The sequence below is a fragment of the Triticum aestivum genome, chromosome 2B (assembly GCF_018294505.1).
Source record: "Triticum aestivum cultivar Chinese Spring chromosome 2B, IWGSC CS RefSeq v2.1, whole genome shotgun sequence".
Classification (NCBI taxonomy): domain Eukaryota; kingdom Viridiplantae; phylum Streptophyta; class Magnoliopsida; order Poales; family Poaceae; genus Triticum; species Triticum aestivum.
Genome location: NC_057798.1, coordinates 739,857,680 through 739,883,401, shown reverse-complemented (window position 1 = coordinate 739,883,401; position 25,722 = coordinate 739,857,680). Strand labels below are relative to the sequence as shown.

Genomic DNA, 25,722 nt, shown 5'->3' with positions numbered 1-25,722 from the left:
TAGGCTCAAAGTAAAAATAGTCAACCCTATCCCGTGGAAGGGAAAGGTATATATATATATATATATATATATATATATATATATATATATATATATATATATATATATATATATAGGTGGTGGGTAAAAGTGACCGTTTGGAGAAACATAAGTGTACAGGATGGGCCGGACGTCCGGAGAACGTCGGACGTCCGGAGGCACAAATAGGTCCAGACGTCCGATAGTCATCGGACGACCGGCCGCTGTGAAAATGTGAGCCACAACCCAGTGTACAGGATACGGACGTCCGAGCTGGGCCGGACATCCGGAGCACGAATGACCGGAGAGTTTCGGACGTCCGTAAAAATGCTTCTATTGTGAAAGTGTCGGACGTCTGGAGAGTTCCGGACATCCGTAAAAATGCTTCTGTAAAGGAACACCGGACGTCAGGAAGTGGCCGAATGTCCGGGCAGTCAAGAGGGACCGGACGTCCGTAGAACACCGGACGTCCGAAGGCAAGGTATAGAAAAAGTGGTTTTTGAGCAAGTTTTTCACTAGATCCATCGATCCCCTCTTAATAGTGCGGGATCCCTATACTCAAGAACAAACCATAAATGAAGTCAACATCTTGTATCTCCATTCTTGAGTTACATGCTTTTTGTCCCTAGTCATGATCCATGCACACGGTCTTTGAGACACAATTCTGAGATATACTTGATAAACATGATTAGTCCCTAGCATATGTGTTGTCATCAACATCAAAATATGATTAAGGGCATGATTGCACTTTTACCAGCTGTCCCAAAATATCTTATCCACCTAACGGTCATATCAGACAAGGGCATTTATGTCTTATCATGTCGGGTTGCTCCCTAGGCTATAAATAGCCACCCCCTACAACCACTAGCTGGTTGGCTGCTCCGAGAGAAACTAACACTTGTCATTTGAGAGCATCCCATCCTCCGAGGACTTTGAGCGAAAATCATCGAGTGAGGAAAAACCCAAACCCAAACACCTACGAACCCAAAGTGATTGAGCATCACTAAAGAGATTGATCCTGCGTGGATCCGACGGTTGTTACCTTTGAAGACTGTGCTTCTTCCATACGGTTAGGCGTCATGGTCTAGAGCATCCAAGAGGAATTGTGGATCGCCGAGTGATCGAGTTTGTGAAGGTTTGGAAGTCGCCTGAAGACTTACCACGAGTGATTGGACGAGGTCTATGTGACCTTAGTTCAAGGAGAATATGGTGAGGACTTGGTGTCCTGAGCTGCGTGCTTAGCGACTGGGTGTCCGAGACTGTGTGTCCTCGAGTTTAAATACTCAGCTGCTCCAACCAGACGTACAACTGAGACAACAGTTGGAACTGGTCTACCAAATCATTGTCTTCACCAACCTTACTGGTTCTATTTCCTCAACTCTTTCATTTCCTCATTACTGTGTTGAGTGATTGTTCATATCTGTGTTTGAAGACTTTGACTGAAGACTTTCTCAATTTCCTCAGTTCAATTTCTTCAGTTTGTTTGTCTTCATCTCTGTACTCTGTGCTTGTCTTCATTTCATCATGATGACTATGTCTGTATCCTGTTATGCTTACTTCTGAGTACTTATTCCGCTGCAAGTAGTTCTTCGCTAAGGAATTTCCTCACACGACAAATTCCTCAGTGAACAATTCATAAAAATTGCCTATTCACCCCCCCTCTAGTCGATATAACGCACTTTCAGCCTTCATGCTTAAAATAGACCTGGCTAAAGCTTTTGATCGCTTGGAATGGAATTTTATTGTCTCAGCTCTTTCTCGTAAAGGGCTGCATGGTCATTTCATCAATCTTGTGCATGCTTGCATTTCCTCACCTAATTTCTCTGTCCTTATTTATGGTCAGCCTTCGCCCAAATTTAAGTCTCGCTGAGGTGTCAGACAGGGTTGTCCTATGTCCCCTTATCTTTTTGTTCTTGCTATCAATGAGCTTTCCATCATGCTTAATGAAGCTGCGCAGGACAATCATTTGTAAGGCATCATGCTAGGACCAAATTGCCCTGCTATTCACTCTCTCCTTTTTGCAGATGATCTTTTGGTCTGTGGACAGGCTACTGCTCAGGAGGCCCAGACTATGTCTTGTTTGATTCAACATTTTTGTTCCCTCTCTGGTCAAACACCTAATTGGGACAAATCTGATGTTCTTTTTAGCACCCATGTTCCTCAAAACATCATTACTGATATTAAACATACTTTCCCTATTGCTAATCTTGATGACAGATTCACTCACCTTGGTCATCCTTTAATTTTACCTCCTAAGAATAGAGCTTCGGCTTATAACTTTGTGATTGACAAGTTCTCGAATAAGCTGCCCTCTTTCAAAGCTAATATGCTTTCTCATGCAGCTCGTCTCGAACTCATTCAGTCTGTTTTTTCTGCTATTCCGGTCTACTACATGGCGAACATTTTGTTCTCCAAAAAGCTCATTCCTAAGCTAACAACTATCATCAGAACTTTTTGGTGGACAAGTATTAGAGAAGATGGTTCAAGAAAAGGACTTTGTCTCAGAGCTTGGAAGGATATAGCAAATTCAAAGGAAGAAGGAGGCCTTGGGATTAGAAATCTTAAAGCAATTAATGAAAGTCTCATCATGGCGACAGCTTGGAGGTTGGCAAATAATCCCACTTCTCACCTCTCCTGTATACTTCGTGCTAAGTACTTTCCTAGTACTACAATTGGAGGGAAACTTCTTCTCCTCCTAAGTCTGGTTTCTGGGCTTCAATTCTAAAAATGCTTCCCAGGCTTTCTGAACATGCTTTCTATCAACTTACTACTGGTAACATTTCTTTATGGAGTATGCCTTGGTGCCCTCTTTGGAAGTCTATCCATGATTTTCTTATTCCTCAAAATGCAGGATTTATCTATCCTTCTTTGGTTAGTGATTTGTGGCTCCCAGGGCACAAAACCTGGAACCATCACTTAATTTTCAATCTGTTTCATCAAACTTTTGCTTCTCAGGTGGTTACTGTAGAAATTATTGATGATGACATAAATGATCTTCTATGCTGGCCTCTGGCCACTAATGGCATATGTTCTCCTAAATCTGCTTAGAAGCTTTGTTTGCAGGAGATACACAACAATCCAATTGCAACTCCAATGTAGGTTTCTTCAGATCTCAAAAAATTGCTTAAGATAGTTTGGCGTGATAAAGATTTATTGCCAAAGGTTCAAACTTTTGCTTGGAGGCTGTTGAGAAGAGATTTGCCAACAGGTATGAGAGCGTGTATGTTTTCCGTACATATCTCTCAGATTTGCTCAAGATGTGACATGCAGGAGGATGAAATGCATCTTTTTTTCCTTTGTGACTTTGCCAGAGCGGCCTGGTTCTCGAAACCCTGGTTTATTAGATCTCATGATTTAGTTCAAGGTCTCAATTATGTGCATTTGGCTATTGCTCGACTTCTTTCTTCTAATCACCCACATGCTTCTTTAAAGAATGTCCTCAATTTCTTATGGTGCATGTGCAAAATTAGGAATGACTTCATATTTCAGCGTAAGAAGCATCAACCTTATCAGGTTAATATTTTAGCTGCTGCCATGGATCATTCCTTGCAAAATGACTCTCTATTAAATTTAAACAATTCTAATAACCTGAACAACCAACATGAGTTGCAGATTTTGCCCCCTCAAGGTAATACTATTAATTCTGTTACGCTCCTAAAGGGTCCTAAAATCTACACTGATGCTGCTTTTAAAACTAAAAAAGCTCCAAGTTTTTACTTTGGTCAGACTCGGACAGGAATTGGAGTTTTCTTCTGTATTCCTTTGTTACAAGATGAACTAAACATACAGGTCCAAGCTTCAGCTCTTCCAACAACAACACCTCTCCAGGCAGAAGTTCTTGCGCTCGAATTTGCAGCTCATCTTGCCAGTGTTCTTCATATTCAACGTCCTGTCTTTTTAACAGATTGTCTTATGCTAGCTTCCGTGATTGCTTCCAGAAACTTATTGCATTCTGCTGCCCCTTGGAGTGCTACAAAAGATTTAGCTGCTATTCTCAATTTAACGTCTCATATGCAGGCACAGATTTTTCATATTTCTAGGAATAACAACGGGGTGGCACATAATCTTGCTAAGCAGATTTATCAGAACATCTATGCTCCACCTATGGAATGTTCCCATAATCCCCATAGAAATGCTCTTTGTCCTGTTATTTCATCCTTGCAAAACACCGCTCTTTCAGGTTTCCATATTCATAAGGTGTATTGTTTCTAAGGTCATGTGCTAAGTTGCAGATTTCAAGCACTATGGCTCTTCTTTTATTTCAAAGGATGTGATCAGGATGCCATCAATTTAAAAAGGACGAAGTCTCACAGATTCTTCCGGCGATCATGCGTCAAGGGGTGATACAAGTGCTACCATTTCTTTTGAAGGGCTTTTGCTGTGTTTTCTTTTAGCCCTCTCTCTTTTCTTCTGTCCTTGCTGAGTTAGATGATGTTCATCTGGTTGATCTTCATTCAACCTACCTATGCTTCCCCCTCCAGCTACTCTGTTCTGGCTGTTCTCCTCTTCTGATTTTTAGGCCATTGTAATATCTCCTGTACTATGATCAATGCTGGAAATGAAATTTGGGCACCTTCTGGGTGCCTTGCTTTGTTCAAACAAAAAAAACTCCCAAGCAACGCCCGGTCCCTCCCTCCCTTGAATGCCTCCGCGCGCGTGGAACACGACTCGCTAGTCGCTACGCCCAATTTGCCTGTGGGCGCGCGGTTGCTCAGACAAGATAAGGTAGGCCTGCGGTGCAGTGCATGTCCATCAGCCAACGCAATGTTGCCGGAGACTTTTCTCAAAAGGTCAGCACTCTCGGCCTCTGCATCTGGACGATGCATACATCCATTTTATTAATTATTGACACAAGACATTACAAAGTCATACAACAGTAAGACTAAAGCCACCGTCCATGCAACATTTGTCGCTACTCCTATCCAGTTGATGAAGGGACGCTGATAGTCTGGGCCTAATTACAAACAGACCTCGCAGCCAAACCTAACATCTAAGACCTGAGGTCCCTACCAGGACGCCTGCCGGGTATGGGCACCCACCATTCTGGCATGCTCCTCAACCAGGACGTCTGCCGGGTATTGAGGCTGCCGCAACCACCAATCCATCTTCAGAGTTGTACTGTTGTATTTACCTTGCCCGGTCTAGCTGCCGCCGATGCTACCACGACGCCAGACAGCATCACCCTCCTGCACGAGCCCATCTCCGCGCATCGGGCGCCGAGTCTCCACTGCGCCACGCCGCTGAGATCCGCCGTCATCAATGGGAAAGATGAAACACTGCTCCTCCTCTTGTCCCCTCCAACCAACACTTGCTCCAAAACGATGACCCCAGGAGGAAGAACGACACCGAAGCTGCCGTCATCGTCTGATTCGGTAGACCCGGATCTAGGGTTTCCCCCAGAACATCCGGATCAGGTTGACATGACCTACAACTACGATGCCTCAAGAAGGGGACGACGTCCGAGATGTCGCCATTGTCCGCCAAGACTGCAGTCAGGCGCGATTTTCACCCGAGGCCACGTCGTCCCAATCTCGCGGCTGGCTGGAACCGTGCGGAACCTCGCCACGAAGACGTACGTCGCCGTCTATACTCCGGCAGAGATCCGGCATCTCCTCACCGGCCCCTCCATGCGCCGCCGGTCGGCAGAAGGCCTTCCTGCGGCGGATCCGATCGGGGCGTTGGATCCGCAGTCACCGCCTTCACCATCTCCGACCAGAACAGCCCACCCTCCGGATGGGGCGCTACCACCGTCACCGTCCATTTCAGGGCCACAGCTCCGCCAGCTATAGTGCTTCGGCCACCACCGCACGGCCTGGGGTCGCCGCCCCATCCGCCGCCTTCGGATCGCACGAGAGGAGCCACCTGCTGCCTCAGATGAGATCCACAACATCCACCTGCGACCACCGGCCAGGCCCAACGCAGCCACCACCTCGCGACACGCAGGCCGCCACAGCCGCGCCGCACACGACGCCGCCGCTCTCTGGTGATGGGTGAGGCGGAGTCGCACTCTCTGGCACCGCTACGGGTGACCGGCAACCCTGGCGCTGCAACCACGCCGTGGTGGACGTGTCCGCTCCGACCATGACGGATCCATCATCGACCTGCCATCGATTGACGTGCAAGCCACCGGCTGCGATGAGGAAGAGCACGGCATGCGAGACGACGGCGCCTCAAGTCTCGTGAGCCGGTCCTTGTCCCATGTTCTACTTTACGCCGCCGGCGATTTGCACCTCCACTCTGAGGGGCTCAACCGGCTGCTAGACATGGATACAGTGAGAAAAACAAGGACTGTCGCCGATGTAAATTTAGACTAATTTTGCGTTGCATGTAATCATATGAACTTAATAATTTTAAAATGAAGTAGCTGGTTGTGTAAAATATTGTTTATGGGTTGACCGTCACTGTCCGCGATGCGTCCGGGCACGTCGGTGCACTGTTTCTGTTTGTGATATGCCCGGACGCGTCCACAGACGTTTGAGCATGGGAGTTCGTGAATATGCCCGGACGCGTCCATGGATGTTCAAACTGTGTAATGCTGGACAGGGGACTGCCACGGTCCAAAAGGGGAGAAGGACATGTGCGTGGTCGGAGGCATAAACAACTACACCGCCGCATTCCAAGACTCCTCAAGCCCGTGTAAGCATGTGTACTTGTTGAAACCTACTGATAGGGCGGCGCACAACAACTTAGTTACTCCTGCCTGACTGCATGGTATGGTCATTCAGATAACCGGACGGAGAGCCTGCTGTTCGCCTGTTCCTGGCGCACTTCCTCGGCGTCGTCCACCAGCCCATGCACCGCCGACCTCGGCGGCAACACCATCCTCGTCACCTGGTACAGCACAGCCAAGAGCCCAAGACCAACCTTCACAAGGTACGTCTGCACTCCGCAGTACAGCATGGGTGCATAACATGGAGACTTGGACCCAATCACTGCTCTTCTCTGTCCGTTCCTCTGTCTAACGCATCATGGCTTTCAGGTGTGGGATGACAAGGTCATCCAGACGGCCATGAGCAAGTTCTACAAGGACGACCTAATCACCTTGATCGACGCCATCAAGCTCAACCTTACTGTAAGTCTGTATGTAAGCTAGTAGTATTTCATTTCAGGCTTCAAAGGCTGTCAATTTCTGACGATCCGGAATTGTATGCAGTTTCCATGAATGTAGATTATCATGATGAGAGCTTAATTACTTGTCAGCACTTAAGGCCAATGCTGAAGCCTTACATACAGACTTAGAAGGTACTCCACGTACACCGGTACGCCGAGGAGAGCGCGGAGCTGTCAGTGCCCGGCGTACGTGGGTGTTGAGCAATACTCCAACTTAGAAGGTACTCCAGGTCAACCTCAGTAATGACCGATTTACTGTGTGATACTTATGATCCTCTTGGGATTGAACTGCATGTATGTATGCAGACGAATATTTCTTCTTGGCGATGCCAGTTGTTGAGAAGAGGATTGCCCAGGGAGGCGTGAGGCTGGCGGCCATCCTCAACCAGATCTTCACTCAGAAGAACAACAGCAGGCTGCAGAGCCTTTGAAGTCTGACAGAAATTAAGCAAGCAATACATTGACGGGGCCTGCGCTAGCTATGAACTAGTCGCAGAATAAGATAAAAATCATAAAACTTTTCTTGGCCATGTATGTTAGCTTCATCAGATCACAAATCACGGTTATTAACATGTAGTCTTAATTAATCAGTACATACGGCTGTTGTCAGGCCCAGTGTTTTGTTTTGCTGAAGGTGATGAAAATAATTGGTACGTGGCAGAGGTGACAACGATTGAAGCAGCCATGCATTGTTGTGTTCCACGCTTGCAAAGCGCAAACACAACGCAAGGGGTCTAGCTAGCTACTGGTTGGCGTATTTGATAAAAAGATACCACAATTGGGTTGGTGTCCCACAGAACTACAATTTTTAAACTTTAACCAAAACTATCACTTTTTTCATAATTCATCCTGAAAAACTATAACTTTCGGTTGATGACCGTTTTGCCGAAAAAGGGTTTCCCCCCGCTTTGTATACAAAGCAACCGACCAAGCCGTACAAGGATAGGTGTTGGGGCGGAAGCAGGACAGTCACGCCCAAAAAAAACGATAGAGAAAGAGTAAAAGAAACAAATGCCGACAACGGCGGATCAACGAAAACGAAGAAGCCTCGCGAACGCTGCGCCCACCGGGATCTTCCACTAGGCTCCAAGACTCCGAAGCGCCGGCACCTATCAACACCTCCAAGAAGGATCGCGACGATGACGACGCTGCTGCCAAGGGTTTCCCCCGGTACACGACGAGGCGAGAGGAAGGGTAGCCCCCGACGCCCTCCCGAAAGGTCAGGAGGCACAGACAGGCGCCACCGCGCCGGTGTCGGCCAAGCCGACAGGGTTTCCCCCGATCCCAACCCGCACCTCGGGCGCTCCAGAGCCAGCCACCAAACCAACCACCACCCAGCGCCAACACGGTCAAGAGGCCCCCACGCCGTCTCACCACGACACCGCGAAGTGAGGACAACACGGCGAAGAATCAGAGCCGGGACTAGGGCAGCAGCACCGTCGGCACGCGGGAGGGCCCCACCTCCACCGTCAGCGACGGTAGCCGTCCGGATGCAATAGCAGGAGCACACCAGGCCCGTAGGCCCACAGGCCCGGCCGAGCCCTCGTGGGCCCGTAAAGCTCCCGCCCTCGCGCTGCTGCCGGCACGCCATCGACGCCGCCGCCCACATCCGAGCCGCTCCTCCTCCACACCGAGCCGCAGACAGCAAGGCCACGCCGGCGCCGGCCCGCTAGGACCCAGATGGGCCCCTAAGGGCCCAGATCTGGGCCGGGGCCCCGCCGCCGGCCACCAGCACCACCAGGCCACCCCGCTGCCAAGAGGCAGCGCCACCACCGCGCCGGCCGCCGGCCCCTGCCACCAGGACGCCGGACCACCGCCCGCCGAGCTGCACCCGCCGCCGAGCCCTTCCCCGGGAAGGGCGCTGCGACCGTTTTAGATGTTTTAAACAGAAAACTTACATTTGTGGCCCACATGTGAGGCCCACGTGTCGCTGATGGCTAACGGACGGCACCTGACAGTCGTTAGCGCCGTGGCTGGCTATGACCTAGTCCAACCACGTCAAAGCGGCCGGCTGGCTCAATCTCCCCCTCCATCGCTTACTCTCCCGAGCTCATTCTCTGCTTCTCTCCTCTCCTCTTTTTCTCCTCACAACAACGAGAGCTCTGACGACGACATGAGTGACTTTAGAAGCATGCAGATGGAGCATTTTGTAAGTAATTTCTCTGCTAGTGTTAGTATTATGGTATGAAGATATTTGGGATTTCTTTGATTTGAGGCATTATCTGTCAATTCACTTAAAATTTTGTGGTGATGTTGTTGAAGCAAACTCTTCACAGGGTGGTGGAGCTAAGTTGGTCTGGTGTTGTTGAATCTGAGCCTGACTGCATCCTGCACAGGCAGAGGCCTGGCAAATTTGTTGCTTTTGAAGGCACTAACATTGAAAGGAGATACATAAGATATGCTACTGAGGTAATAAACAAAGTGTTCATGGCTCTGTTTTATTCATTTTGTGCTATGTAGTGAAAACAGAGCACTGTTTAGTTACTCTTCTTGTGAATGTTGCTTAAGTGGAACAACATTGCTATGTATGAATTCTGTAATTGTATTATAGAGCACTTACAAACAAATCACTTGAAATTAGATGCAGTTAACATATGAATGTAACTGACAAAAAATGCCATTGTGGTGTTGTGTAGTGGTAGATGCTCCTTGGCCTCGGATCCTACAGAAGTGCCTAACCAAGAGATGGGATATGTATCATGAACAGAACCTTGGAGGACAATGAAGCTCATCACTGAGAGGTAGCAAAACTTAAGAAGGAGCTTGATCAGCTGGGCAATCAGTACAACCAGCTTGTGAATGATGTATCCACGGCGTTGCTAGAGCCGCATATGCCGTTAGAGCTCTGGCAGCTTCTCCATGGCGGCGACTTAAGCCTGGCATCTTCGTTCACTATAAATTGGCTCCTCCCAAGCTGCTCTCTCGATCCACACCTCCTCCATTGGGCACAAATAGACCGAAGCCAAGCGGGGCAAGGCCAGGAGGGCCTCCTGCCCCGGATCCTTGCTGGAGTTCCGCCGCGAATCCCCACGGTCATGACTCAACTCTGGCCCTCCTCCGCCTCTACAACCTCTTCGGGCAAGTTCATCTTGAGCTCCTGAGCACGCCTAGGTGGCTGGTTTGTCGGATTGACGCCAGGAACGCCAACTCTGATGAGCTCCGCCGCCTGCCTTCTCCGGAGACAAAGCCCGCCTCGTTCTCCGTCCACCTTGGGCAGAGCTGTGGTACGTGTGTATTCCCCGTGCTCCCTTGGATCCATTCCACCCATCGCTGGTGATCGTCATGGCCTCCTCACCGGAGACCCACTGCCGGCAATGCCGCTCCCCATCGCTCTCTCTGTTAAACCTGACGATGGTCCCCACCCGTCAGCCTCTCTTGTCCCTCCCAATGTGTTTTCTAGTGGAGGTGCCCGCGAAGAATACACCTGCAACATGGCCCTCTCTGGAAATTTGATTTAATTCATGTAAATTGAACTTTTGGCCAGAACTTTGACCACCTCTCGCTTCTAAACTATAAGTCCAAATGAGTTGAAACTTTTTTTCTATAGTTTTGTACTGAGCTATTCTTGTTGCTGGTAAAATTTGATATTTTTCCTTACTGTCTAGAATTTCTGTCAACAGAAAATGTTTCATGTGACATTTTCTTTTTGTCATTTATATTATTTTTAGAAGAAATATGGAAGAAGACTAGGAGTATTGTGACACTCCTCTAGACTAAGGCAAGCCATGTCATCCACTTGCATGATGGCATCGCAATTGCCATGGTTCCTACTTGAATATTTGCATAATAGTTGGTCATTTAATCATTTTCAGATGCTATGAATACGTTTGTGAATCCGTCATCACTATGCCATCCTCATTTGCATCCAGTGGACTAAATGATTCATTGTTAATGCTAAGATTCATATGTTAAATCTTTGTATTACTCATCCATGCTAGTATTGATATTATGCTCGTATGCATTGCATCAAGTTTTTTACTGTGGTTCCGATCATCGAGTCATAGTGCCACCGAATCGAGCTCACTAGTGCAGCCACATTTTCCTAGATGGGGAGGCCCTAATTCGATCTATTGTTATGCCTCTTGCCGGTACCTCCAACGAGGAAAGATTATATGTGCGTGCTTGATGGAAATATGCCCTAGAGGCAATAATAAAATGATTATTACTATATTCCTTCATCATGATAAAGGTTTATTATTCATGCTGGAATTGTATTGACCGAAAACTTAAATACATGTGTGGATACATAAACAAATACCGTGTCCCTAGTGAGCCTCTACTAGACTAGCTCGTTGATCAAAGATGGTTAAGGTTTCCTAACTATAGACATGAGTTCTCATTTGATAACGGGATCACATCATTAGGAGAATGATGTGATGGATAAGACCCAACCATTAGCATAGCATATGATCGTTCGGTTTATTGCTACTTCTTTCTTAATTACAAATACATGTTCCTTCGACCATGAGATCATGCAACTCTCGGATACCGGAGGAATACCTTGTTGAAGGGAATGTTGCATGGAAAACAAAAAAAATTTTACACACACGCAAGATCTATTCATGAAGATGCATAGCAACAAGGGGAAAGTGTGTGTCTACGTACCCTCGTAGACCGTAAGCGGAAGCGTTTGACAACGCGGTTGATGTAGTCAAACTTTATTCATGATCCAACCGATCGCGTACCGAACGTACGACACCTCGGCGATCAGCACACGTTCAGCTCGGTGACGTCCGCGCCTTCTTGATCTAGTAAGATGACGAGGTAGTGGATGAGTTCCGGCATCACGACAGCATGGTGACGGTGATGGTGAAGTTATCTCCGCAGGGCTTCGCCTAAGCACTACGAAAATATGACCGGGGTGTAAACGATGGAGGGGGGGGATGTCGCACACGACTAAGCAATTGTCTGTGGTGTGCTAGGCGCCCCCCCTCCCACATATATATAGGTGGGAGGGAGAGGGGAGAGGACAAGGGGCGCCCCAAGTAGGACCGAATCCTACTTGGGCTCATGCCCTTGGTCGCACCCCCTTCCTTATTTGTCGGAGGGGGGAAGGAAAGGGGGGGAGAGGGAAGGAAGGGGGAGGCCAAATCCCCCTTTTCCTTTCTCCCATGGGTTAGCTGCCTTGGGGGGCGCGCCAGCCCCCTGTGGGCAGGTGTTCTCCCCTCTAATGGCCCAATAGGCCCATCACCCTTCCGGGGTTGCCCGGTACCCCCACCGGTACTCTGATGATCACCCGGTACACTTCGAAACACTTCCGGTGTCCGAATATCATTGTCCTATATATCAATCTTTACCTCTCTACCATTTTGAGACTCCTCATCATGTCTGTGATCTCATCCGGGACTCCAAACAACATTCGGTCACCAAATCATATTACTCATATACCACTATATCGTCAACGAACGTTAACCGTGCGGACCCTACGGGTTCGAGAACTATTTAGACATGACCGAGACAACTCTCCGGTCAATAACCAATAGCGGAACCTGGATGCCCATATCGGATCCTACATATTTTATTAAGATCTTTATCGATCGAATCGTAATGACAATATACGTAATTCCCTTTGTCTATCGGAATGTTACTTGCCCGAGATTCGGTCATCGGTATCTTCATACCTAGTTCAATCTCGTTACCGGCAAGTCTCTTTACTCGTTCTGTAATACATCACCTCGCGACTAACTCCTTATTCATTTGCTTGCAAGCTTATGATGTGTATTATCGAGAGGGCCCAGAGATACCTCTCCGATACTCGGAGTGAAAAATCCTAATCTCGATATATGCCAACTCAACAAACACCTTCGGAGATACCTGTAGAGCATCTTTATGATCACCCAGTTACGTTGTGACGTTTGATAGCACATAAGGTATTCCTCCGGTATCCAGGAGTTGCATAATCTCATATTCGCAGGAATAAGTATTTGACATGAAGGAAGTAATAGCAGTAAACTAAATGATCATTATGCTAAGCTAACAGGTGGGTCTTGTCCATCACATCATTCTCCTAATGATGTGATCCTGTTATCAAATGACAACACATGTCCATGGTTAGGAAACCTTAACCATCTTTGATCAACGAGCTAGTCTAGTAGAGGCTTAATAGGGACACAATATTTGTTTATGTATTTACACATGTTTTAAGTTTCCAATCAATACAATGCTAGCATGAATAATAAACCTTTATCTTGAATAAGGAAATATAAAATAACAACTTTATTATTGCCTCTAGGGCATATTTCCTTCAGTCTCCCACTTGCCCTAGAGTCGATAATCTAGTTCACATCGCCATGTGATTTAACACCAACAGTTCACATCATCATGTGATGAACACCCATTGTTCACATCGCTATGTGACCAACACCCAAAGGATTTACTAGAGTTAATAATCTAGTTCACATAACCATGTGATTAACACCCAAAGAGTACTAAGGTGTGATCATGTTTTGCTTGTGAGAGAGGTTTAGTCAATCGGTCTGCCATATTCAGATCCGTATGTATTTTGCAAATTTGTATGTCTACAATGCCCTGTATAGAGCTACTCTACCTAATTGCTCCCACTTTCAATATGTATCCAGATTGAGACTCAGAGTTATTTGAATCAGTGTCAAAACTTGCATGGACGTAACCCTTTATGACGAACTCTTTATTACCTCCATAACCGATAAATATTTCCTTAGTCCTCTAAGGATAATTTTTGACCGCTGTCCAGTGATCTACTCCTGAATCACTATTGTACCCCTTTGCCAAACTCAGGCAAGGTACATAATAGGTCTGGTACACATCATGACATACTTTATAGAACCTATGGCTGAGGCATAGGGAATGACTTTCATTCTCTCTCTTTCTTCTGCCGTGGTCGGGATTTGAGTCTTACTCAACTTCATACCTTGCAACACAGACAAGAGCCTTTCTTTGACTGATCTCTTTTGAACTTCTTCGAAATTTTCCCAAGGTATATACTTTGTGAAAGTCCTATTAAGCGTCTCGTTCTATCCCTATAGATCCCGATGCCCAATAAGTAAGTAGCTTCACTGAGGTCTTTCGTTGAAAAATTCTGATTCAAGTATCCTTTTATGCTATCCAAAACTTCTATATCATTTTCAATCAACAATATGTCATCCACATATAATATCAGAAATGCTACAGATCTCCCACTCGCTTTCTTGTAAAAACAGGCTTCACCATAAGTCTGTATAAAACCATATACTTTGATCACCTCATCAAAGCGTATATTCCAACTCCGAGATGTTTGCACCAATCCATAGATGGATCACTGAAGTTTGCACATTTTGTTAGCACCTTTAGGATCAACAAAACCTTTTGGTTGTATCATATACAACTCTTCTTTAAGAAATCCATTAAGGAATGCAGTTTTCATTTCCATTTGCCAGATTTCTGGATCATAAAATGTGGCAATTGCTAACATGATTCAGACGGACTTAAGCATCACTACGGGTGAGAAAGTCTCATCGTAGTCAATGCCTTGAACTTGTCAAAAACCTTTTGCGACAAGTCGAGCTTTGTGGACAATAAAATTACCATCAACGTCACTCTTCTTCTTGAAGATCCATTTATTTTCTATGGCTTGCCAATCATCGGGCAAGTCCACCAAAGTCTACACTTTGTTCTCATATATGGATCCTATCTCCGATTTCATGGCCTCTAGCCATCTGTCGGAATCTGGGCTCATCATAGCTTCTTCATAGTTCGTAGATTCCCTTTGGTCTAGTAACATGACTTTCAGGATAGGATTACCGTACCACTCTGGTATAGATCATCCTCTGGTCGACCTACGAAGTTCAGTAGTAACTTGATCTGAAGTTTCTTGATCATTATCATTAGCTTCCTCTCTAGTTGGTGTAGGCATCACGGGAACGATTTCTCTGATGTGTTACTTGCCAATTCGAGAGGAGTTACAATTACCTCATCAAGTTCTACTTTCCTCCCACTCACTTCTTTCGAGAGAAACTGCTTCTCTAGAAAGGACCCTTTCTTAGGAACAAATATCTTGCCTTCGGATATGTGGTAGAAGGTGTACCCAATTGTTTCCTTAGGGTATCTATGAAGGTGCACTTCTCTGATTTGAGTTCGAGCTTATCAGGCTGAAGCCTTTTGACATAAGTGTCGCAACCCTAAACTTTAAGAAATGACAGCTTAGGTTTCTTGTCAAACCACACTTCATACAGTGTCGTCTCAACATATTTAGATGGTGCCCTATTTAACGTGAATGCGGCTGTCTCTAATGCATAACCCCAAAACAATAGTGGTAAATCGGTAAGAGATATCATAGAACGCACCATATCTAATAAAGTACGGTTACGACGTTCGGACATACCATTACGTTGTGGTGTTCCAGGTGGCGTGAGTTGAAACTATTCCACATTGTTTTAAATGAAGGCCAAACTCGTAACTCAAATATTCGCCTCCACAATTAGATCGTAGAAACTTTATTTCTTGTTACGATGATTCTCCACTTAACTCTGAAATTCTTTGAACTTTTTAAATCTTTCAGACTTGTGTTTCATTAAGTAGATATACCCATACCTACTCAATGTTGGGTGACGTTGCATGGAAAACAAAAAAATTCTACGCACACAGAATGATATATCCATGGAGATGCGCATAGTAACGAGGGGGAGAGTGTGTCTACGTACCCTTGTAGACCATAAGCGGAAGTATTTCACAACGCGGTTGATGTAGTCGAACTTTCTTCACGATCCACCGATCGAGTACCGAACGTACGACACCTCCAAGTTCTGCACACGTTCAGCTCGGTGACGTCTCTCGCCTTATTGATCCAGCAAGATATTGAGGTAGTAGATGAGTTCGGTCAGCACGACAGCGTGGCGACGGTGATGGTGAAGTGATCTCCGCAGGGCTTCGCCTAAGCACTACGAAAATTTGACTGGGGGAGTAAACGGTGGAGGAGGGTGCCGCGCGGCTAGGCAATTATCTGGGTGTGCTAGGCGTCCCCCTCCCACATATATATAGGTGGGGAGAGGAGGGAGCAACCAGCAGGGCACCCCAAGTAGGCTGAATCCTACTTGGGGTCCTCCCAAGTGGCGCGCCCCCCTGCTATATTTGTCGGAGGGGGAAGGAAAGATGGGGAAGGAGGAAGGAAGGGGGAATGATATGTCTCCAACGTATCTATAATTTTTGATTGTTCCATGTTGTTACATGCAAGATCCAATGGTTTAAAAAATCAATAATATTTTCAGAAAATGTAGTTGTTTGAGCTATAGCAAATGCGACCCCCTCCTACCGCGGCGCACCCCGCGCGCGTCACGGGGGCTCTAGATCCGCTGCATACACAATCCCCCCCCCCTCATCTGCTCCTCCTCGTTGTTGCCGGAGGGTGTCACCGGGCAAAGCCGGTGCGACGCTGACAGCGGCGGGGCTTCTCTCCTTCCTCCCATGGCCGGGATCCCAGCGGCGCGGGTCAGCCGCTCGTGGGGGAGCTGGGTCCGGCGGGGTCCCTGATGGCGGGGACTAGCAGCTGTGTCGGTGGGGACTAGCAGCTGTCGGCGGGGACTAGCAGCTTTGGCGGCAGGGACTAGCGGTTGAGGTCGTCGTTGGCTCCAGTGTCCTAATTTGTTGGGCCTTTCGAAGCTTGTTAGCTGTTCCGTAGTGTTTTGTATCTATGTCGATCTTCTTTTCTTTTGTCTTTCTTTGTTGTGTTGGTGGTTGTAATGAGTGGTTGGTGTTTTATATATAAAGCGAGACGAAAGCCTTTTCTGGTATAGCAAATGCGTGAAAATGGATTTTATTTTATTTTCCGACAAACAAATAGGTGGCACGTATATATGCATTCCGGCACAGGTGCATAATCCGACCCAATCTATCACTTCTCAAGAAGGGAAATGTTTCCACCCGGTGCGCCGGCCAAAACATTTGGCCGGATGCAGGCAGGCGTTAGACATGGTGGGGCCAGGCAGTGCTTTTTTCTCTCCCGATCCCCTTATCTGTTCCAGCTTTCACGCCCAGCACACACAGTGTTCGCTCTCCTCCACTCATTCCCCTTCCTTCCTCCATCTTCTTTTTCCCTTCCACCTTTCCACGCCGGAGCACAAGTCAAGGGCATTGCCTCTTTTTTTCGCTGCTGGCCAAGACCGTCCTGAGCTGCGACCGGCAAAATAGAGGAGTGGCGGCGCTGCAGATTTGGAGCAGGAAGAGCGGTGCTGTGGAGACAACTCTGCGATGCGGGACGAGGAGAAGAGTTGCAAGGTTGTGCGACTGGTGGAGCTGGAAGCTCAACTGGCATGCGCGACCATGCCGGCGACTCCTCGATGTTGTAACTGGCGGTGTCGAAAGCTTCTACCAGCGTGCAAAAAAGCTACGACCGGCAACGGCGAAAGCTGCAATTGGGCGGCCATGCTGACCACGCGCGGCGTCCACCGATGTTGCAACTGGCGGAGCTAAAAGCTTCTACTGGCGAGCTAAAAAGCTACGACCGGCAACAGCAAAAGTTGCATCACCAGATGCTGCAACCAGCAGTGCACCATGGCCTGGACGGTGTCCACAGGATGCTACGCGCAGCGACGCGTAGACGCTGCAACCACCAGAATGAGATGCTGGAACCGTCTAGTCAAAGAGCTTCCACCGGCGAAAAGGAAAACTAGTGCCGAGGCAGCTGCTACAACCCGGCGAAGACAGAGTACTGCCGAGGAAGCTTCGACCGGCGTCACAAAAAGCATCAACCACGACGACATATGCCTGGGCTGGCTACTGCCAATACCAAAAAAGCTACAACTGCATTGCAAAGAGCTACAACCGACGTCACAAAAAGCTCCAACCACGGTAATGGATGCTAGGCCTGGCCACTGCCACATGAAAAAGCTGCAAGGGACGAGGAAGAAAACTACAACCGGTGTCGCAAAAAGCTACAACCAACGACAACGGAAAGCTATGGCTGGGCGTCGACGAAAGCTGCAAGCGTCCATAAGAAAGCTTCAACCGGTGAACGAGGGAGCTACATCCACGCCCTGGGGATGCTAGAACCGGTCTTCAGGGATGCTACCACGGAATATGCTAGAGCCGGTATCCTACAACCGTGACTTGAAGAAGCTGGAACCGGCTTGTGTGGATGCTACAACCATGGCTGGGTGAGCGGACCGCCGAGCTGATGTGTGGATGTGGCGACGAGCGCACCGGCGAGCTGCTGCAGCGGCGAGCACACCGGCGAGCTACTGCCATCACTAGTCGCATGGATGGAACCGGCGGCGAGGACGGCCGGCGAGGGCAGCGATCGGCGCCGAGGATGGCCGGCGAGGGCGGCAACCGGCAGCGAGGACGGCCGGTGACGAGGACGGGCCGGCGAGGGCGACGTCCACAGAAGGTGTGCCCTGGCGAGATGAGGGGACCGACGAGATGTGGGGGACCCTTCGTACGAACTCGTGAAGAAGACGCAGTGGACGGTTACGATCCACGAAATCGGACGGCTGTGCGCCGACCGGCCCAAATTTGGACCGGTGCGCCGACGCCTATCACTGACCTTTCAAGAAACAAAGCAGTCCACTAAAAAACAAAGTAGTTTTATTGCACTATAGCAATTGCGAGAAAATATATCTCCTTTCATTCTTTTTCCCGCAAGCACAAAGCTGCCATGTATCGTTAAAAAATTTGTTTTATGTGAACCAACATGTGGTTGGATGGTTAGAGGGACGGTGGTATTTCCGGCACACCAGGGTTCAAGTCTTGATGCTCGCATTATTACTAGATTTATTTCAGTATTTTTGCTGATGCACTTTCGATGGGAAAAGATGTTTTCGTCGATGACGAGACGCCTAAGGTGACTTCGTAAATCTTAAGATGATATGCCGCCTCCTTTTCTCGAAGGTGCTCATAGGGGTAAGGTGTCCGTGTGTACGTTTATAGATGCGAGTGTATGCGCATATATATGAGCGCTAGCGTCTGTACTATGTTAAAAAAATTGTTTATGAAAAAGAAAAAGAAAAGCCAAAATACAGAAAGTGCAAGAAAAATAAATATCCCTAATTAGTTGGTTTGTTCATTAATAATCTTTTTCAATATATGCGTTAAAATGTCTTCTTAATAATCTACATCTATATCTATACCTCTATACCTCTATACTTACTGATAAAGCAAGGTGCGTTCCGTCAAATTTTTCATCCGTTCATCACTGAAAAGAATTTTTTTCTATCCGAGGTGGTACTAAATTCTTATGTGTTTGTCTGCTAGAAAAAGAATTTTCGTGCGTGGGCCGTGTGCTGTGGCCCAACGAAGCAAGCCCCTTTATTTTTCAGCCCACGCAGCTGCGAAAATTCTATTTTCCGCATGGGGCGATAAATAGTAGGAGTTTCGCACATGATAACCTATAATGGGCTGGCGCATTTTCTTTATTTATGTGTTTTAGTTCTAATTTTATTCTCCTTTCCCTATCTCTTTTTCCCGTCTAAGTTCATTTTTATTTTATAATTTATTTCATATGTTAAAAATTCTCAGGAAATGTTCAGAACTAAAGAAAACAAATTTTGGAAAATTTTCAAAATTCGAAAATTTCGTTGCTATTTTGAAAAATATTCAAAACTTGCAAAAAGTTTTTCCAGAATTGTTTGAGATTTCTAAAAATAAAATGGCATTTCGAAAAATGCTCTGTATTCAAAGAATAATCCTGTTTTGTGAAATTCTCACAATTAAAAATAATGTTTGTGTATAAAAGATGCACATTTTCTAAGAATCTTATGAATTTTCCATACATGTTCCCATTTAAAAAAATGTTCACAAATTCAAATCATGTTCATATTTTTACAAAAAATGTTGTTGTTTTCAGAAAATATTTGTGAATTTTATAAGATGTTCCCTTCCATATTTTGTTATCTTTTTTCCAAAAGTGTACATAATTTTTAAAAAACTATTCAGGATTTAAAAAATTGTTCATGTTTCCTAGAATGTTCAGAAAATTCATACCTTAAAACCCCCTCGATTTAAAGGATGATTAAATAACTTATGGGCCTTCTCTGGCATACGATGACGCAACAAAACTCTTAAATGCCCTCGACCAATGAATGAAAAAAGTAGTGGATTGATTCCTTCACACGCGGCGAAACCGAGAAGTTAAATGTTCCTTTTTCATGTGCACACACGGTTTTGCTTGTGCATATAATTCTCATTAATTTTAAATGCATACTATTTTATCTCCCGTTGCAACGCACGGCCATATGTGCTAGTCTTTTTTAATGAGAGTGTTCCTGTTGTGCAGTGTGAAAAACATGGGTTACACACTAGTGTGCGACATGAAAAATATGCAAGTACGAAATATGGTTGAGAAGTAGGGATGGAGGATCTCATATGTACGATCATTGCTCAAGGACTGCTAGAAATTTATTTGAAATAGATGTGATGTTACGTATTTCTCCCATAAGATTCTCAGTGTAAAGAAACGTTCAAACATATGCAAGGCCCTTGTATAAATATCCCATTGTTAGGCCTTGGTTGCTATCCTCGTCAACATATGCACGCGACGTACACCACATTACCCAACAACATGAGTTCTCATCTTCAACACTTAAGATTGCTATACCATCGTGCTGCCAACACCCTCATCCTGCGAATTGCCATTGCAACTACACTCGCTGGTGCCGTTCTCACAAAGGTTACACAAGGGGTTGTCTCTGCACACCAGATTGTGCCTCAATCCAGTGCTATCTGTCCCATCCACCTATTCCTCGTCGTCGTTCTTTTCATCGTCACAGCAACATTCTACCTTGCACTCCGTCCTAGAACTGTATACCTCGTTGACTATGCTTGCTTTGTGGCAAGCTCCAAGTTTAGATACCCAAAGGCAACCTTGCTTGAGCATGCACATCTCTCGCCTTTGCTAGATGATTCTACTACCAACTTCATAGCTACTATTCTGGAGCGCTCAGGCATGAGCGACCAGACATATGTACCACCTATACTTTCCTATATAGAGCCATATTGTGGGCTTGATGAAGCACGCGCGGAAGCAGAGTTGATCATGTTCCCGGTCATTGATGAACTTTTTGCCAAGACATGCATCAACCGTGATGCGATCCGTGTTCTTATCACTAACAGCAGTGGGTTTAGCCCAGTACCATCCAACGCTGACATGATTGTGAACAGATACAAGTTGCGAAGTGATATCCGCCTCATGAACCTTTCAGGGATGGCGTGTACTGCGTCAGTGACTGCGGTGGGAATTGCGAGCAACATGCTGCAGGTCATACCTTGGGGGTCATACGCATTGGTGGTATCTACGGAGATCATTGGACCATTATACTATGCAGGAAATATGCGTTCCATGCAGTTGTCTAACATATTGTTTCGTATGGGCAGTGCCGCCAAGCTCTTGTCGACTTCTAGGTCCAAGGCTCGATTTCGGCTTGAGCATTTGGCCCGGACGATCACTGCAGCAAATGATGCTGCCTACCGGTGTGTTTATCAAGAGGAAGATGAGAAGGGAAACTTTGGGACTGCTCTCTCTAAAGACCTTATGGGTGTCGCTGGAGATGCACTGAAAGCAAATATCACGGTAACCGGACCTCTTGTCCTACCGGGGTCAGAGCTTCTCAGAGTTTTGCTCTATCGCATGGCAAAAAAGGTGATCGGCTCAAGGAGGGCGAGACAATCCATCCCCAACTTTTGTCTTGCATTTGAGCATTTCTGCATCCATGTTGGTGGACCAGCGGTTATCACCTCAGTACAACATGGACTCAATCTATCAGATAAGAACGTTGAGGCATCGCGAATGACGCTACATCGATTTGGAAACCAGTTGAGTGCATCGGTGTGGTATGAGTTGGCATACATCGAAGCTAAAGGCCAGATGAAGAAAGGCAATAGGGTGTGGATGATTGGGTTTGGTGCAGGGTACGAATGCAACACTATTGGGTGGATGTGTATACAACCATCTTCTGGTGCACATGGACCCTGGGCTAGCTGCATCCATCGTTACCCAGTGGATGTCTCCAACAAAGTTTAAACTGAGAGGATAATGACATCGACATCTACTACTACTACTGCTGATGCTCCTCCTCCTCCTCCTCCTCCTCCTGCTCCTACTACTACTACTACTACTACTACTACTACTACTACTACTACTACTACTACTACGTCAACATCTAGAAGAGCACATAGTATGATGATCCGACAAAAAGACATGACTTCTCAACTCTATTGCCCAAAAGTCCATGTTCTTATTTAGAGAGGGTAGAATAGTCATATGTTGGGCACTTTAGAGATTATCCAAGCGAATGTTTTTCTCGAAGTCATTGTATCGGCTTTGCTAGTTATAACTTGTAAGTTGCTTGAGGACTTCCTGTGTCTAATTTGATTCCCAAAAAAGTGCAACTTTAAAAAACACATTACTCCGTGTATATTTGGATGGGGGGGGGGGGGGGGTGGCACTGTGAGAGGAGGCTGATGTCTATGGCGAGCATGAGGACGCATGCATGAAGTTGTGTAGACAGGGTCAACTGGCGAAAGTGCTTTTGTGAGCCTGAGCTGCAGTGATCCCGAAATCTGTACCACTACTTCATCTTACGATCGATGCAACCAGAGGTACTGGTACAGGCATAAGGCCCACAAGTCAAATGCCGTTCAATTAACCCCGTCACGTATCGCTATGACGGGACAGAAGGAGATACACGATGTGGGCCGTCTCAGCCAAGATTCTGGTCTAATGTGGACCGGCAAACCCATTTACTACAAACCACCATAGGACCTACCAATCTTCCTAGCCTCAAAAAATAAAAACTATCAATCTTTCTCAGGACGGCTCGGCTCTCTTCTTATTCTTCAAGATTCAATCCACCCCCTCGTAGACTAGTGTTTCAATCAACTCGAATTAGTCCCAGCACTTCGTTCCACAGCATGTCAGCATTAGCTAGCCCAACCATTCAGCAAGCAAACAATGCCATGCAGCGGTATTTGGTTTCTGAAAGCACCTCAAAACAATATATGGCAGCACCTCAAAACCTGGGATCAAGTTCATCTGGACACACAACATATCTACTCATCTACCAAATATAATACTGTAATTACCATGAAACATGAAATCAACCCCACCTGAACATCACATTTCTTGGATATAGACAGTGAATCAAACACTAGTAATTCGGAAACAGGGTATCATCACCACCTGAAGATCACTACCCTACTTGTAGTCATCCTAAAGAAACCATTGTTTTTCTCGTTAAAGAACGACAGCATTAGCAACAGCAAGCAATATTTTTAAGTCTGAAAATGTCCTATCTAGCATACTAGAACTTAAATTATTCTTTTGGTACTCTGCTAACACACATGTTATGTTCATCTAGGCTCAAGATTTTTTTTACAGGAACCACACAACTTAGTATCATCTGTCTAACATAGTTCTACAACCGGAAAGCTTGATCACTCGGATCAATTATTTGAGTCCTAGTTCAGCTGCTATGTGACAGTTGTTCCTGCGGCGACCTTCAACACCACAGTTTTTTGCATCTGGCTGGCTTACGAGGCTGCTTCGGAACATCTGCCTGATCAGGGCAGATTGTTCGTTTGTGCCCTTGCCTCCGAGTCTCCGGCATATATTGCAGAATTTTGTGCGTTACTTAAACCTTCATACAGAGCCTTCTCGCTACTTGTGGTAGGCCTCCCAATCTCTGTAAACGGCTTCATTTCAGCAGCATATTTCTTGAACAAGGAGATTAGATGCTCATATGCTTTCACACTGCTGTCCCCCATGCGCACAAGCTCCATCGCATGCATATACATATTGAAATGCCTGTAACTAAATGGGTTTTGTTGAGCATGGTCCCTCAGCTGGTACCTGTGTCAGATTAGGCGGGAGGATATCCCGTGCATCTCTGGTCCATCTTTTTACTATATGCTTCTTTGGGATTTTTGTACCTGCATCGAATCAGTCTGCACTCATCAAATGATTCAAGAGCAATCATGAACAATTTTCACATAAATCTTAATTGCATAATTAACAGTTCAGGACTACCTTCAGTACATGGCTGCATAGCAACCCCATGTGGGCAAACTGCCTGCATTCACATTCAAATTAGCAACATATGTTTTACCTATTTCAATCTCCTCCATCTGGTATGCACCACACTCTTGTAGTATATGGCCGAATTGCCCAAACATAGCTCTGGTATATATCTTGCCAGCATGTCTTTCGGTTGCCATGCTTGCTCGCATAAGTGGCCTCCCCTGCAAAATCAGCGATTTGACGTTGTCAGACAACTACTTGTCATTATTTAGAAAAAAAAACTTTTCCTATTTTCTAGTAAGTATCTTGTAATTTTTGTTCGGTTCTCCTTATAATTTTCCTCAGACTCCCTATCAAACATCAGTCTCATGTATTTCCTCACAAACACATGCATGGGACAGCTTGGAGACACAAAAAATTTCAGCTTATGGTTAGCGCTCTCACTCCACTGCGTACTGGTCATCTTAGCACAAAACACACATGTGAAGTAAGACTTCGTCCACTTGTGCCATATCTCATAAAATTGTGTCATGTATGCATGGTTCTTCAGTTTGTATAGCCTGACATATTGAGCAGCCAGTGCAGATCCTAACAGGACTGAATTCAATTTTTTACCAGGCTCAATTTTGGCTTACATTTTTTCATTCTGGTTCGCTAACAATCAAGCACAAAGTTGTTTACAATACAATTTTTTCATGACAAACTACCCAAACTACAAAATTCAGTAGTCCACACAATATTCACTAAAATCACTCCATATCCATTCAAATTACTTCTATCATACGTACTTACATTTTTTACCAAATGACATTATTTCAACTCAGTGCTAAGACCAAAATTAAAATTATCTCAATCCATAACTTCACACCTTTTAGTCGAGCCAAGAGTTTTCGGGTCAACATGTTCTATGGAGTTCCCTGGACCTTGAGGCTTCTCTGCACTGCCTGCACCTGGAGCAGCTTCCGGAGCACAAAGCTGCGCATCTGCACTTGAAGCCGTCAGGGCCGACACCTTGACCAGCGGCGGCGTCATCACAGGGTAATGAAGGGGACTCATGGGGATGTTGTTCTGGTTGACCTCGAGCAGAGTTGTGCTGCTCCACCAAGTAGCCCGCAGACTAATCAGATCTAATGCGAATCATAAGTCTAGAAATTAACGAACAATCATCAAGGGCGAACAGATCCATACCTATTTATCGGCTGCATCAAGAACTCCATAGTTGCCGGATCTGCCACTCGCCTTCTAGAAAGAACTTTCTCCACCGGCTCGCGTTTTTTCAATAATGCAAGATCCAAGGAGAAGAGGTAGGAGATAGTCGCTGGTGCCCATTCACAGCCGCAATAACTGCAACAACTGCGGGCGTCGCCCGCAAGCAGCAATTCTGATCCACGAACAGATCTGCGCCCCGCCACTTGAAGCACTCGCAGCTGCCACTTCAGCGCCGGGCGGCGATCTAACAGGGTGATGCAGCGGTTCCATTGGTAAATCGCTGTCGGTCACCTCTTCAATCGGAGTTCTACTGCACACACACAGAGCAAGCGCTCAAGATTTAGATCCCCCACTTTAGCAAAACCAAATCGCAGACCAGAAAGAGCAGACACGGGCAGATTTCGCACCTGTTGAACGGCTGCGTC

General features: G+C 46.2%; 2 protein-coding genes and 1 pseudogene across 2 annotated transcripts; 2 read left to right on the top strand and 1 right to left on the bottom strand.

The window, feature by feature from the left end:
• Positions 1-5,751: 5,751 nt before the first annotated feature.
• LOC123039522 (endonuclease 5-like) lies at positions 5,752-7,650 on the top strand (annotated as a pseudogene).
• A 12,944-nt stretch (positions 7,651-20,594) lies between these two features.
• LOC123042381 (3-ketoacyl-CoA synthase 6) lies at positions 20,595-22,350 on the top strand. Its single transcript, XM_044464850.1, has one exon. It carries the CDS (start codon positions 20,603-20,605, stop codon positions 22,091-22,093), a length of 1,491 nt encoding a protein of 496 aa, XP_044320785.1. The 5' UTR covers positions 20,595-20,602; the 3' UTR covers positions 22,094-22,350.
• Positions 22,351-23,441: 1,091 nt separating this feature from the next.
• Positions 23,442-25,568, bottom strand: LOC123042382 (uncharacterized). The gene is made up of 3 exons (XM_044464852.1): positions 25,277-25,568; positions 24,957-25,181; positions 23,442-24,309 (listed from the first exon to the last, which is right to left on the bottom strand). The coding sequence occupies exons 1-3, from the start codon at positions 25,303-25,305 to the stop codon at positions 24,177-24,179; spliced, it is 387 nt and encodes a 128-aa protein (XP_044320787.1). The 5' UTR covers positions 25,306-25,568; the 3' UTR covers positions 23,442-24,176.
• Positions 25,569-25,722: the final 154 nt, after the last annotated feature.

What these genes read in the sequence shown, in the direction of transcription:
- LOC123042382 (XM_044464852.1), bottom strand. Translation starts at nt 25,305, where the DNA reads ATGGAGTTCTTGATGCAGCCGATAAATAG. An exon ending in TTGATGCAGCCGATAAATAG is followed by an intron (nt 25,182 to 25,276) that starts GTATGGATCTGT and finishes TTGGTGGAGCAG; the next exon opens with CACAACTCTGCTCGAGGTCA. An exon ending in ACTCTTGGCTCGACTAAAAG is followed by an intron (nt 24,310 to 24,956) that starts GTGTGAAGTTAT and finishes CTGATTTTGCAG; the next exon opens with GGGAGGCCACTTATGCGAGC.
- LOC123042381 (XM_044464850.1), top strand. Translation starts at nt 20,603, where the DNA reads ATGCACGCGACGTACACCACATTACCCAACAACATGAGTTCTCATCTT.